General features: G+C 44.3%; 1 protein-coding gene and 1 long non-coding RNA gene across 3 annotated transcripts in view; one reads left to right on the top strand and one right to left on the bottom strand.

Annotated features, from left to right (window-relative positions):
* The window catches only part of LOC135296385 (gamma-aminobutyric acid receptor subunit rho-2), a 34,298-nt gene extending 28,541 nt beyond the window's left edge, over positions 1 to 5,757 (top strand). The window contains exon 8 of one of the 2 annotated variants that reach the window (XM_064412638.1): positions 1,675 to 5,757. In XM_064412638.1, coding sequence (XP_064268708.1) covers positions 1,675 to 1,983 — 309 coding nt within the window. In that variant the 3' untranslated portion in view covers positions 1,984 to 5,757. The remainder of the gene's footprint in view (positions 1 to 1,674) is intronic. The other variant, XM_064412637.1, reaches the window with a different exon arrangement.
* Positions 1 to 14,943, bottom strand: part of LOC135296389 (uncharacterized) — a 44,657-nt gene that overhangs the window by 11,124 nt on the left and 18,590 nt on the right. The gene's annotated exons all lie outside the window — the stretch shown is intronic.

Below are 14,943 nucleotides of genomic sequence, written 5' to 3'. Positions count from 1 at the left end.
GATAAAGAGCCTGATGTGTAATTCTCCCCTGTGTTTTTTTTTGTTGTTTGGCATTATTCTGGTTTGGGCTGCCATAGAGTTAGTTTCTTTTCAGTAGCTGGTACAGTGCTGTGTTTTGAATTCATTGTGAGAATAATATTGTAACACACTGATGTTGTTGCTAAATTGTGTTTATCCTGAGTCAAGGATGTATTTGTGTCTCATGCTCTGCCAGTGAGGAGGTAAATAAAAAAGTTGGGAGGGAACATGACCAGGACAGGTGACCAAATGAGCCAAAGGGATATTCCCCACCATAGAACACATTTCAGTTATTGAACTACTCTTATCTCAATCTACAAGTTTTACATTTGATTCTTCTCCACAACCCTCCGGAGTTCAGTGGGGAAGGTGGGTTGAGTGAGCAACTGTATGATGCTTATTTGTCAGCTCCAGTTAAATCACAGCAGTCCTTTTTCGGGAGCTGCACTCTGGTTTTGTTCTGTTTTGGTTTGGTTTTGTTAGTTTGGGGCTGTGGGTTTTTCAAAGTATGCCTGCTTAGAATAAAATATGTCTTAAAACTCAATTGATATTCAGTTGTACTCATGGAGTGATCAAAAAAAGTAAAGTAAGAAGGCTACTAACTTGGCATGTTTTTCTGAACATAACCTGCTGATACCAAATCTTTTGGTTATGCCAAGAACACAGAAAACAATCCTTAGGTTGTTTTTAAGGTTTTCAATAAGCAATGTGATCTCTTGTTTAAATAATTTGAAGGAAAACTTTGACTGCAGGGTTTTCCATTGGCATCCTGAATATTACATATTGATTGTATATAAATTTTTACATATACATCTATTCAGATATATACATTTGTTTTAGCTGAACATATCCTTGAAAACAAGTTCTTGGAAAACCCATGCATCAAAGTTGGTGGAGTATTATTGGGTAAGGAAATTGGCCTGTGAGAAATCAGAGACAGGAACACTTAACAGAAAGGATGTTTTGAGTCCATTTTCATTGCATGTAAATACATAATCCGTATTGCTAGGACAGGAAAACTGAAGGTTTTGAATGGTCAAAGACTGCATTTCCTATTCAAAATTCTATCTGTATGCATTGGATTTTTTTAGACTTGTGGGATGCATGCTGGTGGTGTTGAAGTCAATACAAGCTTTGTTATTAGCTCCAACTGAGCTGGGATTTGACATTATGCTTTTAGCTGGCCCTCTGCTTGGTTTAAAATCAGATTTATAAAGAAAGCATGTGTATCTGTAAAACCAGAACTTGGCCTTTTTTTTCCTGTAACATGTACTGGATAAGCCATTTCCACAGATTAAACTGCATCTTGTCCATGAATATTTATAAACTGAAAGAATGAATAATAAGGAATCTCAAGACAGTAAGGCTGAACAACAGCTACCTAAGAAAACATTTTGCTTAGACTATATGTCTGCTAAAACATTTTTCTAATATTTTCTGAAGCTGTTTGTCCAAGCAGTGGAGATAAATCCTGTTTCTTCCTTTTGAAAACATGCAAAAGAAAATAAGATATTTTTGTTCAAAGAGAAACTTAAAATATCTCAATCAAAATTTTGAACTCAACTGTTTACAAGCTGTCTGTTAAGAGAAAGGCATAATTTTGGTTGCTTACAAGTGTTTCCAATATTCAGCTATATTTCTTGTTTATGTCTCTAGTTTTCATGTTCGTGTGGAATACCTCACTCGAAAACTATGATGCTGGATGGAAACTACAGTGAATCTGATGCCAACAGCCTGGCAGGGTATACAAGAAACCAGATGGTACCAGAAGAGGAAAAACCAGAAAAGATGGTTGTGCATTTAGCTATGAGCAATGAATCTAATTCATCAAGGAAGAGAGGCCTGAAGGGCCACGTGGGCTTGCGCATCATCCAGAACACTCATGCAATTGATAAATATTCAAGGTTAATATTCCCAGGCACCTATATATTTTTTAATTTGATATATTGGTCTGTCTTTAGCTAAGCATGCTGGCACTTCTGAATCAGAAGATGTCTACTCTTTTGTTGGTACTTTTTTTTGTCTAATCTGGACGCAAAGCTAGAAACCTGATTATTGTATTGCTTCTTTGAAGTGTAAATGGGAGGACACATCCCCCAGGAGGCAATTCCATGTGCAGGCCTCATGGAGGAGCTTGCTGTGCTGCTTGGTTTCCAGCCCACACCCCTGCTCCCGTGTGCTTTATGACACATGCCATTTCTCATACTTGAAAATACGTGTTCAGCATACAGCCAAAAGGTGCTGGATGCTCGTTTGGGGCTGACCACACTGGTAGTGCCTGCTGTGCAATGGACAACCAAAGACAATGCTCATGTGAGCTGTAAGGAATTAAATAAATGAAACTTGTGTGGGGAGGTCTGGACAGTGCTTCTCCCTTTACTTTTGAGAAAATTATTTTGTTTTTTCTTTGGTATGTAAACATGAGCTTTTTCCATTGTTTTGTGAAGAACACCTCCTTTAAGGGTACAGATTCTGCTTTCTGTCTGGACAGGACCTTCATCAGTAGCATTAGGACAGCTGGCTGGCCAGGATCAGCTGGGCTGGTTACAGAGCACAGGTGGTATGTTTGAGTCAGCAGGGTTTTTTTCTAGATTACAAAGTGCAGCCCACAGACAAACTGCATATCCCAATGTGCCTCTCCCAGTCAACACGATGCCCTTGTGTTCAGGCATTTGGGATCAAAAGGGATACATGTCTGCCAGAACCTCTCTGCAGAAACAGAGGCATGTCAGAGATTAAATGGCCAAGGATAATACTGTGGGTCTAAGGTCGATGTAAGTCCTTTGAAGCTGCTGCACAGCATTGTAACATGCTTATGTGCTTGGCAGTCCTTTTCCTATCCTATGATATCTCCCTTTCCTCTGCTAACAACACTGACAGCAAAACCCGAATGTAGAAACATGATAGCAACAAGACAGTGATGCTCAGGTTTGTGTGCTCCTTATTTTAAGAAAATACCATGACTTTTTGGCTGTTATGGAGATTATGTACATCAAAACACTTGTTTACCAAGCTGAAGCTGAGCAGTGGGGGCAGAGCTTGAAGTGTGAAGAGCCAGGACTGAGGTTAGAATAAAGAAAAAGCAAACAAAAATACTGATGTAACCATAATTATTTGTCAGCACATGAAATTTTCTGCTTACATAGCAGGAATTCTTAAATCCTAAATTTCAGGGGATGTAGAAAGTAGCAGAGAAATGTCAACTCTTCGCTGTCAACAGTATCCAGGTTTTCCCTTGTGCCTCATAAATATTACTGCCTAAGTAAAACTGATGACGGCACCGATTTTGTGGAAATAAAATTGATGAGAGAAGCTAAAATGAACGGCTATGTTGCCCTTTAATCAGCCATGTTAATAACTGACATGAATGGAGTTCTGTATGGTCATAAAAGTAAGAAACCACAGCCCTGAAATTGCTGGCAAAAAGAGGAATGACAGTGTCTGAGGGGCAGGATTGCCTAGCCTGCTACTCGTCTCCTGAGCCACCAGGAAAGTGCATTTACCACTCATTGCTCATGGAGCTGAAACCTGGATACTTCTCATGTTGACAGGTGGAGATCACTACAAGAAAGACACAAAAGTATTAAAGAAATAGACCACTCATCTTTTGAGAGGCTAAAGCCTGGCCATAACAGTGCATTCTTCTGCATTAGTTGTTTTGAGCGTAAAACAGGAGCCAATGTCCCAGCTGGCAGCAGGGAGCTTTGCTGGGGAAAGGCAGCGCAGCTACACCATGAAGCCACCAGAGAGTTCAGGGAGTGAGAAACTTGGTTCCTGTGCCCCCCTGTTTGGCCAGGCTTTTGGCATTACCCATGGCACGTGCCATTTGACCTCGCAGTGCCTCAGCTCCTCCATCTAGAAAGTGAGGAGCACTAGGATTCACCTACCTCACAAGGTGCCGAGGGGCTCAGCAGGCTTGGGTAGCACGTGTGTGGGGCATGCCTGTGATTTCTGAGCAGGTCACCCAGTGGCAATCCAATTTTGTATTAGTTACCAGTGAGTTCTTCAAATGCATCCTCTGAACCAGTCCAGCTGGAAGGGAGCAGCTATCTCTCCTGTCTTATGATGCTGTTACAACTCCCCTGCATTACAATGATATCAAACCAGGGATAAGTGTAGACAAACAGCCCAAAAGTGAGCACTGTCGATGAATAATGCCTCCTGGCATGCAAAACCCAGGAAGTCCTGGTGCTTTACTTTGCCATTTCTTTTTACTACACCTCCTGTTCCCTTAGAAGTTATGTGATGGCAAAATGTCCTTTAGGTCCTGTCTTTGTACTAGCATTCCCAGTAGTTTTAATGTCTAATAGTCATCTTTTGGAGAGGATACCTTACTGTTATTTTATTTGTATGCGTACATAACTGATGGAAATTGATGTCTGCTTTTGTCAGCCTATGAAACCATCAGGAGGGTATTTTTCTACTAAATAAAAAAAAAAAACCTCTCCTCTATCTTAGGCATTACTTAAGCTCATTATTAATTGAAACAGCAAATTAAAAGAATAGATGCAAATGAAGCCAAGTCTTCTCCTTCAGTCAGCATTATGAATTGTATTTTTCTGTTTATTCAGAGGGCAGTGGCTAGGCATGAAGTTAGAACAGATATTTGAAGTGTGGAATTGACAATGTATTTCACCTTTGATTTCCTCTGGATTACAAGGGACTCCATGAGCATTGTCTAACTTCCAGTTGCCAGATCCCAAAACCAGTGTTTTGAGAGAGAGTGCCTGGAGCTGGGCTCTGAATGCTGTTTGATGGCTAGAACCCAATTCTCTGAAGCACTGAGCAGATGGACAATGAACCTACTGAAGGAGAGGATTTTCAGAAGTGCACAGGAGATTTGGGCAAATTGAGGTCACTGATGAAAATGCCTTCTCTGGACAACTTGGTCCAATTGCAAAGAGAGAAAATGTCAGCTCTGCTCATTCTAGGTCTGGCTCCATTGTATTTCTAACCAAATCATGTATTTGAGAAAAAGTAACTATATAGACATGTGCACATATGTATAATGTGTGTGCAAGCGTAATGTATAACAAAGGAAGACACTGGGATGTATACCCATGTTAAATAGTGTCCATATGTGAAATTGTAATATATTGTATGTAAATTACTATTTATTATGCCCAGAAAACTTACTGTGTTGAATGGAATAAAGGTTGTTTTTGTCAGTCAAGGGCCAAGAAATGAGATATTGGAAAAAATACGGGTTCTCTTACATTATTTTTCTGAAAAAGGAGGTGTTGAGAAGGATACAAGCAATGCTGATGCTAAACTTGTTCAGTGGGTCCTATCCACTGTGCTGATTGCTGTAATCAGACCTGGTAATAAAATAACAGATGGAAAGGGTGGAAAAGAGTCAATTTCTTGGTGTGAACTTTAAAATGTGATTTTAATTCTGTTTGAAAACCTGTTACCTATAAGCTGATACCCAGTGGCAAAGGATTTGAATAAACACCTCATTTGTAATTGATTTCAAGTAAAAAAACATTTCAAAAAGTGGAAGAACTGTAGTGGAAGCATGTGAGTACTTTGAAGTATGCAAAGCTCTTTGAGAAATGGAGCTGTTAATCACAGTTATAAGCTATGGAGACCTTTTGTGAAAACTGCAACCCACAACTGAAGAAAATTTAATAATTGCTTTACAGTTAATGGCGCATTTTTAAAAGAGCAAGTGGCAGATATGTATCTCAATCTCCATCTGACTACAAATGAGAACTTGTCATTTAATTCCCGCTTTGTGCCTTTGAAAACATTGTCTCGACACTTCCCAATGGAAGATAAAACTGTTCCAAGGTCCCAGTTGCCAGATCTCAGCTATTATCCCTAATGCAGACTTATGGAACTAAAATAAATGTGCATGGCTGAGGCTGATGCCTGAACCACTGAATAATGGTTATTGTCTGTCAGATTTCCACAGTGGAGAGATTACAGCTAGGTACAGCCTAACTGAAATGTAAAAGAGCAGGAAAATTTATTTAAAAAACAGCAAGAATTTAGCACTATTAAAATTAAAATGTAATCCAGTCTCACGTTAAGCTGATTAATTTCTTTGCACAAATGACATTTGAAATAATGTATCAGGGTCATTACTTCCCTGGTCAGAGGAATTATCATTTCAGATGAGAGAGAAGGGAAAATGCGCACAAGCATGGAAAAGGTGCCACTCTCTGCATCCAGCTCTTGTGGAAGGACAGGAGTGACTACCTGGGTGAGCAGGACCTGCTGTGGAGGCAAGGGTGAGGGGAACCAAATTTCCCAAGGCACTCAGTGCCTGGGAATCACACATCATCATGTGGCACTCCTTGATTTGGGCAAAATATGTTGTCCTATATCAAAGCAAGGGTGCCCCAGACAAAGGAAGAGAATGATGCATCTGACTCCAGCTTATCAGAAGGCTGATTAATTACTTTATTATACTACATACATTGCATCTAAACTGACTCTGCCACGCACTCACTCTGCACACAACTGCACAGACTGCACTCATGTCTGATTCTCGTGACTGTCAGCTGACAATCCAACACACACTCCTGGCCCTGATAGGCCAAGGGAAAAAAATATCCTCACTTTGGATAAACAATCTCCATATTGCATTCTACTTCGGCACAACACAGGCACAGCAAGTGATAAGCATTGTGTTTTCCCTTTCTCTGAAGTTCAGAGAATGAATCTCAGAAACCCTTGGGAAGAATTGCGCCTTGCTTTTCTCTGTGAAGAGAAATGTGGCAACAATCCTCTGCCAGAAGGGGTGGGACCCCAGCAGCCATAGGCAGTCATGAGAGGTGGTGTGCTGCAGGTGGTGTAGCCATTTTGGCTAGAAGATTGTGCTCAGTTCTGGCCATGTGTGTTATCAGCTGGTCCTTGGCCAGGGTTTCACACAGGAGCCACGTGCCCGTGGCAGCCACAGGCAAAGTCCCCTCCATACCAAGACAGAGGGATGTGCCCAGCTCTCAGGTGTGCCCCCACCTCTTGGCTCCTCCTGCAGCACTGAAGAGATGGGGACTGCATGGCATGGAATGTGTGCCCCAGCCCTCCCTTTGCAAGCAGCCAAGGATCAGACAGTCCTGCACTGCCCACTCCCCCAGAGCAAGAAGCAAAGCCCTTAACAGATAATTTGACACCAGATTTTTAATATTTCCTCCCTTTGAGAAAATTCTGAAGACTCTTTTTGGCCAGTTGTCCAAATTTGACTTCTTCCACAAGTCTTTTAGGGGTCCCTGTGTATGTATTTGTGCACTAGCAACCATAGAAATTAGCTTAGGAGAAATGCCTGGCAACTGAAGCCATGCAAAATGCATATAAATGAGAAGGAAAGATTTTACTGCTCTACTTGTCATGCAGATTTATAGAAGAAAATTGTGTGTTTAGCTTAGAGGGAATTCAGAGCAGGAAATGAAAGGACAAGTTAATTGTAACGACAGTTTGAATTACTTGAACAAATATATTTTGGGGAACGGGACAGAACATTAGAGCTGTAAAACTCTCTAGCCTCCTGGCTCTTTCCATTTTATCTGGATTTTTAATAGGGCCCAAATTAATTTCACCCATGAAATTTTAAACCTTTCTTATTAAGGTGCATAATGACCACTTTGTTATTGGTACAAATGGGAAGAGACCTTCAGTGCTCTGCACAGACTGTAATTGCAGCAGCCTCCAAGTGAAAATACTGCTCATTTTGCATCTAGAGGTTCAGGAGAGCTGCTGTTCCACAAAACAGGAAAGGCAGAGTTCTTCACCTGCTGGGCAGGGACACAAGATGTTCTGCAAGGAGCTGCCCAGGAGAAAGATCCGATCATTTGCACCAGATAGAGGCCTTGACATTTAACACATATTGCTGGGTGCTCTGGTGTGGTGCTGGGGGGACTTTGTAAGACTCTCTGAAGAGAAAGAAAAGGAAACTCCTGCTTGGCCAGACCTGGAGGCACTAACCACCTGGGCAGTCATCACCCTAACCACAGCCCCCATCCATGATGGCACCATGGATGCAAACTGCCACCCTGGGGAAGGTGACAAAGGTCGTTTCCTCGGGGCTTGGTCCAAGTGCTGTGCCTCTATGAGATACTTTCTTTATGGGGTCACTGTCCCCTTGCCCCAAAGGTCTCTGAGGTGCTCCCAAGGTGGCACACTGAAAGAATTTTTTCTTCTCTTCTCTTCTCTTCTCTTCTCTTCTCTTCTCTTCTCTTCTCTTCTCTTCTCTTCTCTTCTCTTCTCTTCTCTTCTCTTCTCTTCTCTTCTCTTCTCTTCTCTTCTCTTCTCTTCTCCTCTCCTCTCCTCTCCTCTCCTCTCCTCTCCTCTCCTCTCCTCTCCTCTCCTCTCCTCTCCTCTCCTCTCCTCTCCTCTCCTCTCCTCTCCTCTCCTCTCCTCTCCTCTCCTCTCCTCTCCTCTCCTCTCCTCTCCTCTCCTCTCCTCTCCTCTCCTCTCCTCTCCTCTCCTCTCCTCTCCTCTCCTCTCCTCTCCTCTCCTCTCCTCTCCTCTCCTCTCCTCTCCTCTCCTCTCCTCTCCTCTCCTCTCCTCTCCTCTCCTCTCCTCTCCTCTCCTCTCCTCTCCTCTCCTCTCCTCTCCTCTCCTCTCCTCTCCTCTCCTCTCCTCTCCTCTCCTCTCCTCTCCTCTCCTCCTCTTCTCTCCGAGGCTGAGGTGGGAGCTCTCTCTGTGTTCCATCCATGAGGGAGGTTGGTGCTCAGTCTGAAAAGGTGGTGTCTGTTTGCAGGACCTTCCTGTCAGATTCCTGCCACATCAGACCTTCCTTTCATCCCAGTGGTGACGTAGGAGAGGAAGAGGAGGAGGAGCTCTTGCTTCGAAGGGTTCCTTTGTTTTGGAGAAGTGCTGGTGTATGAACAGAAATCAAATGAAAGGATTGAAATGGGAGGCCTGCTGATTATCTGGGGTCAAATGATCTGTCCCAGGCTCTTGGGCACTGTGTGCCCTAAATGACTGAGAAGATGCAATTCAATTTTGAGCTGAGCTGCTAAATGGAAATGGTGCTTGCTGAGCTGCCATGAGCCTTCACCACTGCTCACACAGAGTAAGGCTGGGGCAGGAGCTCTGTGTGTGTGGTTCTGCACCTCATTAACCTGTCCAGGAATGCCTGGAGCTGTCTGGTGGTGATGGTACCAGCAGTGATGCTGCCCAGGAACAATGCTGCCCATCAGCATCCCCTTCCCCATGCTCAGTCTCCCATGGAAAGGCTCTCCCCTTCTCTTAGCCACCCTCCTGCAGATGCAGCTGTGCAGTGCTTAGCAGAACATGGATTCCTTTAAAAAGAAGCAAAAGTAGGGAAAGACACAAGAAGAGGAAAAAAGTCCTCCCCCCGCAAATGAAAATAATTATTTTTGTGACTGTGTCAAAGGCAGTATTTTGCCAAGCCATTAGCTGCTCCTCAGTCCTCCAGCTTTTCTTTAGTCACAGCTGTAACGTTTATCCTTTCTCCTCCTCAGTTCTCTGGCAGCTGACGTAAATATTACAGAATGTCAGTATTCTTCCCACTTCTCAGCTGGTGACAAAAGTCACGAAAATAAGTGACTAACAGCACCAGTGCAAAATCTTTTTGCTGGTGCTCTGCCAAGGGAAGGAACCATTGAGGCTGATTCACAAATACAAACTCTGTAAGGTTTCCTTACTATGTGAATCCAATTAGTTGAAGCAATTTAATCTGGAAGAGGTAAAACAGCCTTTGAAAAATTACAAAAATTATTTATTTTTTTATTTCACAGAGGAGGAAGCAGCCTCAGAAAGAAGTCCTAGTCTTACTTTCACTTCAGGTCTCAATCAAAGCTGTGTGGATGCGCAACACACAGTGGTGAGAGGAGTCATGGCCTGGCTGGATGGTGGGTGTAGGTCCAGGAGGCAGCCCACAGGAGGACCACCAGTGCACCCAGGACTGGAGCAGCCATCCAGGATGAGCCTTAGACCCAGAGTTTCATTCTTCAATCACTCTATCCCACGCTGCTAAGCTGCCACCTAAACTATAAAATGCTCACAGTTGCTTTCCAGGATGGAGGCTGCCCCAAAGCTTCCTGGCCAGTCCGAGGCATGTGTCTGGGCCCTGGCTCAGCCTGTGTGGAGCAGAATACCTCAATGTTAATATCTCATGAGCCTCCAGGCTGCCTAGACTCAGCACTGTGGTGTTAAACTGCCCTGGTGTTACTTCCCAGCTGCCTCCATGAACCTGGAGGTCCCTCAACACCCCAAGCACCTCACCCATCTCCCAGCCTAGCCTCCCACCTTCTGCTGTCTGTAGAGCAGCTCATGGAGTCAAAGGCTTCATGTGCACTTGCTGCCAAGCAGACACTCCTACATCTGTCTCCTGGTGTCTACTCTGATCCTTGTTTCTGCTCCCCCTAAGGCACAGGAGATCAGGAGTCACCCAGAAACAAGCTGAAGAGAGAAAGAGGCTGAAAAATGTTTGTCAATGATCAGGAAGAACAAGGAGGGTGAGGCTGCTGAGCTGGGTTCCTTGAGTGATTGGGTAGAGCACACACCCTTGGCACCAGAGCTCAGTGTGTGCCAGGTCTCAGGCACAGCACAGAGAGGCTCAACACAGCTCCAGCACCAACAGCTTTTTGGCCAAGGAATGATAGTCCTGGGGCATGTCCCCACCAGGACAAGGCTGCCTTGCCAAGTGCTGCCACCACACTCAGGCCAAACAGGGCTGGGGGGAGCCAGGCAGCCGAGGCTCCTGTGCCTGAAGGCATCATTGGCCACATTTAAACCATTTCTGGCAGATGCTTGTGCAGACTGCTCTTAAAAACCTGCAATGCCACAGCCTCCCCAGGGAGCTTCTACCAGTGGTTAACCAGCCTTAAAATTAGGAAGTGCTCATTGGTAACCCAGCTGAATCTCCCTTGTTGGGTATGTTAAGCCCTGTGGGTATGAAGTAAAGTTTACTTACAGTTTATGTACCTAAATTTGTGCAGATACATATCTGGTCTTCACTTCCCAGGACTAAGAGGCCTCCACTTCGTCTTTGAGATCATCCTCAGAGTTCCCCAGTTTGTTTACAGAAAAACCTCACAACAGCCTTACTTCAATCACAGAATGGTTTGGTTGGAAGGGATCTTAAAGACCATCTTGTTCCAACTGCTCTGCCATGGGCAGGGACACCTTCAACTAGACCAGGTCACTCAAGTTCCCTCCAGCCTGGCCTTGAACATCTACAGGGCTGGGGCATCCACAATTTCTCTGGGCAACCTGCTCCAGTATCTCACCAGCATCACAGCAAAGAATTTCTTCCTAATGTCTAATCTAAACCTACCATCTCTCCATTTAAAGCTGTTTCCCCTTGTCCTATTACCATCAAGCTGTACAAGCCCTGCTTGCATCCACCATTTCCTTCTGCAGAAGAGTAGCGTGATTTGAGATTAGAATTCTGCTTTTTTATTGGTTGGGTTTTTTTTGTTTGCTTGGGTTTTGGGTTTTTTTTTTGTGTATATGTTTTTAATCTATTTCATTAAATGTTTAATTATACTGCAGAGAGGTGGTAACTCTCATGAACAGCCGTCCCGACATTTCCATAACACCTGTTAAGATTACCTGTCAGCCCAGAAGGGAATTATTTTGCACATCTTAAAAACTCCCACCAGGCAGAATAAACCAATGACCTGACCATCAATGATCTCATTAATTCCATAAATGCATGGAAGGGCATTTCCATGCCTACAGCATTGCTGCAAACTTTGTTTCCTGCCATGGAGGCAAATAGTGCCCCCAAGTATAATCCAAAAGCAGGACTTTTTACAGGCAGATCTCTTTTATCAGCTGGACTGCTGGTGAGCTGAGGTTACACCCTGCAGCCAGGCAGCAGGGAGGCAGGAGGGTGCCTGAGGCCCTGCCCTGCCCTGCCCTGCCCGGCTGCCCTCGCTCCCCTGCACCAGCACACCCGTGGGCAGACAGGAGCAAAGCTGGACCACGTGAATGCCTGGGATATGGATAAGTGCATTTTCATATTACATCTAATGTAATAAGTCAGTTAAATGCCCCTAGTCCAGAAAGGGCAGCATGTTAATAAAGGGTCGTTACCAGCAGCTGACAGTTGGTTAGCACAGATTAATTCTTAATGAAGAAAAGAACTCTTTATGTAATGTAATGCTTCTGGCTGGGGATCAAGGGTTGCAATCATCCACCCACAGCAGACCTTTAAATCCGGCTTTGTTCCTCTGTGGGAAAAATAGACAACAAAACCCAAACCCTGCTATTTTTTAAAGGTTATGATTCAGCCAGCATCACTCAGATTCTAATTCCAGGAGAGCTGAGCTTGTTTCCTAAAGAGTACAATATGTTACACCACGGCCTGGTGATGCAGATGTGGCAGGGGAGGTGGTGTGAGGCAGGAGAAAGGCACTGTGTGGACCTTGTGCCCCGGGGATGCAGAAGATGTATGGGGGCACACCAAGGCTCTCACAGCTGGAGGGATTGTGCCAACCCCCTGACCTCAGCCACGGGGGTCTGGGGTGTCCGATGGGTTTGTGCCAGAGGAGTCTCCCTGGGAAGGTGCAAGGAGCAGGGGTGCAGCTGCACGGGGCTGTGAGATGGGCTGTGAAAAGCAGGAGGTCAAAAGCAGCTCAGGCAGCAGGGCTTTTGGCAGGGGACTGTGCAGCTGCCCCGATGCAGGCAGCCCACGCTGTGCTGGATGCACACACAGAGACATCACCCTCAAGGCTCCTGGGACCTTTATTTCCACTTGCAAGGAAGCAAGGCACTCCACTGCCTCATGGATTTTCCTCTCCCTCCCTTAAGATATTCCCTGAGATGACTCCTTAGGTGCTGGCTCCCAGGCTACTCCACAGGTGTCACCTTCTCTCCAAGCTGTACCAGCGTCACCCTTGCAGAGGGAACTTGCAGAGGTGCTGGCACCCAGCCCAGCAGAGGGTCTGGGATATTCTGCCAAAGTCATGGGACCAAAAGCTAAACTCACTGAAAAGCTAAATCCCCTGGAATACTAATAAATAGTGTCAATAATTACCAGTTAAAAAGCAAAATCCCTATTGTCTAAGTGACCTAAGGACATGGATGCAATAAAACTGCTTCACATGCAGGAAGGTAATTTGTATTTGTGAGGTCTGTTTTTTTACTACATCTAGTTTTATTCATTATCTGATAAGAATCTTCCTACTAATTTACTGATGTTCTGAGGTATTTTACAATAATGTCTTAAAGCAAGAATTATCCCATTTTACTTGAGCATCTTATCTTTTATGGAACACTGATTTACACAAAATAAATGTGCATAAAGCAGGAGAAGCTCCACAGCTTATGACACATGAACAGGAGAAGGCAAAGGAGACCCATATCTCCTGAGCAGCAGGGATGCTCAGCAGGTGAAATGGGATCTCTCAGATCCTGGGGTTTTCTTTCATCTCTTTTCCGTTTCACCTTGCGTTCCCGCAGTGATGCCAAGCTGCGGAAAGCAGATTAAATCTGTAAGAAGTGAGAGAACAAAGTAAGCTCTGTGCAGGCAAAGGACTTCAAACAGGGAGAAAGGCTGGTGGCAGAGATACCGTCACAGGCAGACACTTCAAAAGAGGCGCAGCAGGTGATTGAATCTGCAGCCGAGCAGTGCGGCCGGAGCGAGGTGCGCGTGAGCGAGGCTGAACTCTGCAGGTTTCTGTTTAAACAGCTCCTTAGAGATTTTGCCATTTATGTACACTGGTGTTAAGGGGACCTGGAGGAGCCCTGTTCTCATGTCTGGGAGGATGATGCTGCCCCTGAGGCCATCTCCCCTTCTCCTGAGGATGGGAGGACAGGGGCACCACCAGCTGTACTTCCAGTGCAACAGCCCAGCCAGCAGCACCCCCAAACTGCTCTGCAGCTTAAACTGCACGCTGTGGCAGATCAGAGGGGTGAAAGAAATGCCATGGGGCTTCTGCCCAGGGAATACATGGCCAGAGTCCCTAACAACCAAAGGTCTGTCAGCTGAAGGTACCTGGGTGTGCAAAGGAGGATTCCCAGCAACCTGCCTTGGGTACTAATTGTGAGCAGATAAAGTGGCCAACAGCCCCTCTCTGAGCCTTTTTCACACGCTGTTTTTTACCAATAATGTCCCTTTATGCTTCTCAGCACAAAGCAAAATCCAGCTATGTTTTACTCATGGACAACTCTGCATATGCTATGGTGGAAATTACAGGCCACATTTATAGCCAAGAGAAAATTTGTGACACCAATACAAAGTGAGCAACAAGATGAAAACATCAAATTATTGACATCAGAGATGAAACAGCCCCATCAGATCATCTTAATCATCTCTCAAAAATGCTGAATGTTTTCTAATACTTTGTCTGGGCTATGAAAGAAGTTACTGTTAAAGGGATGCCAGTCTGAAGATATTTAATGGCTTTTTTGGCTCTGGCACACTGGACAATGTCTTTAGTGTCAAATGGGGAGATAAGCTCTCATAAGGAGCTACAGAAACCATGTGCAAAAAGCATGTACAGATTAATAACAACCCCCAGCACTAGAAAAAGACAAAAAAACCCCAGACAACCTTTTTTAGAAATCTCAACATAATCTTGAGTTTTGCAATTTTAAAAGAAAGAAGTCTTAAAGGAAAAAACTTGAAAAGAAATATTTTATTGTAGAGGGGAAGATTGTTTCTTTTTTGTTGTTGTTGTTTTTGGGGTTTTTTTGTGTTTGTTTGTTTGTTGGGGTTTTTTTTGGTTTTTTTTTGGTTGTTTTGTTTTTGTTTTTTGGGGGGTTTTTTGTGGGGTTTTTTTTTTTTTATGTTGGAGAAACAGCATTCTCAGAGCTCAACTCTGGGTGGTAGCAGAGGACACCCAGCACTGACCACTGATAACAATCATGGAAAGGGCAGGTTGTGTTCCCATACATGTTATGCTTTACATGCTTAGCACAAACGTCATCCATTGTTCGCCTTCATACCACAGACTGAATTTCTGGAGAAGATTCCTGATTTTCCTGGACTGTTTCTGGGCT

The sequence above is a fragment of the Passer domesticus genome, chromosome 3 (assembly GCF_036417665.1).
Source record: "Passer domesticus isolate bPasDom1 chromosome 3, bPasDom1.hap1, whole genome shotgun sequence".
NCBI classification, from domain to species: Eukaryota; Metazoa; Chordata; class Aves; order Passeriformes; family Passeridae; genus Passer; species Passer domesticus.
This window is presented reverse-complemented; position numbering and strand designations above follow the sequence as displayed.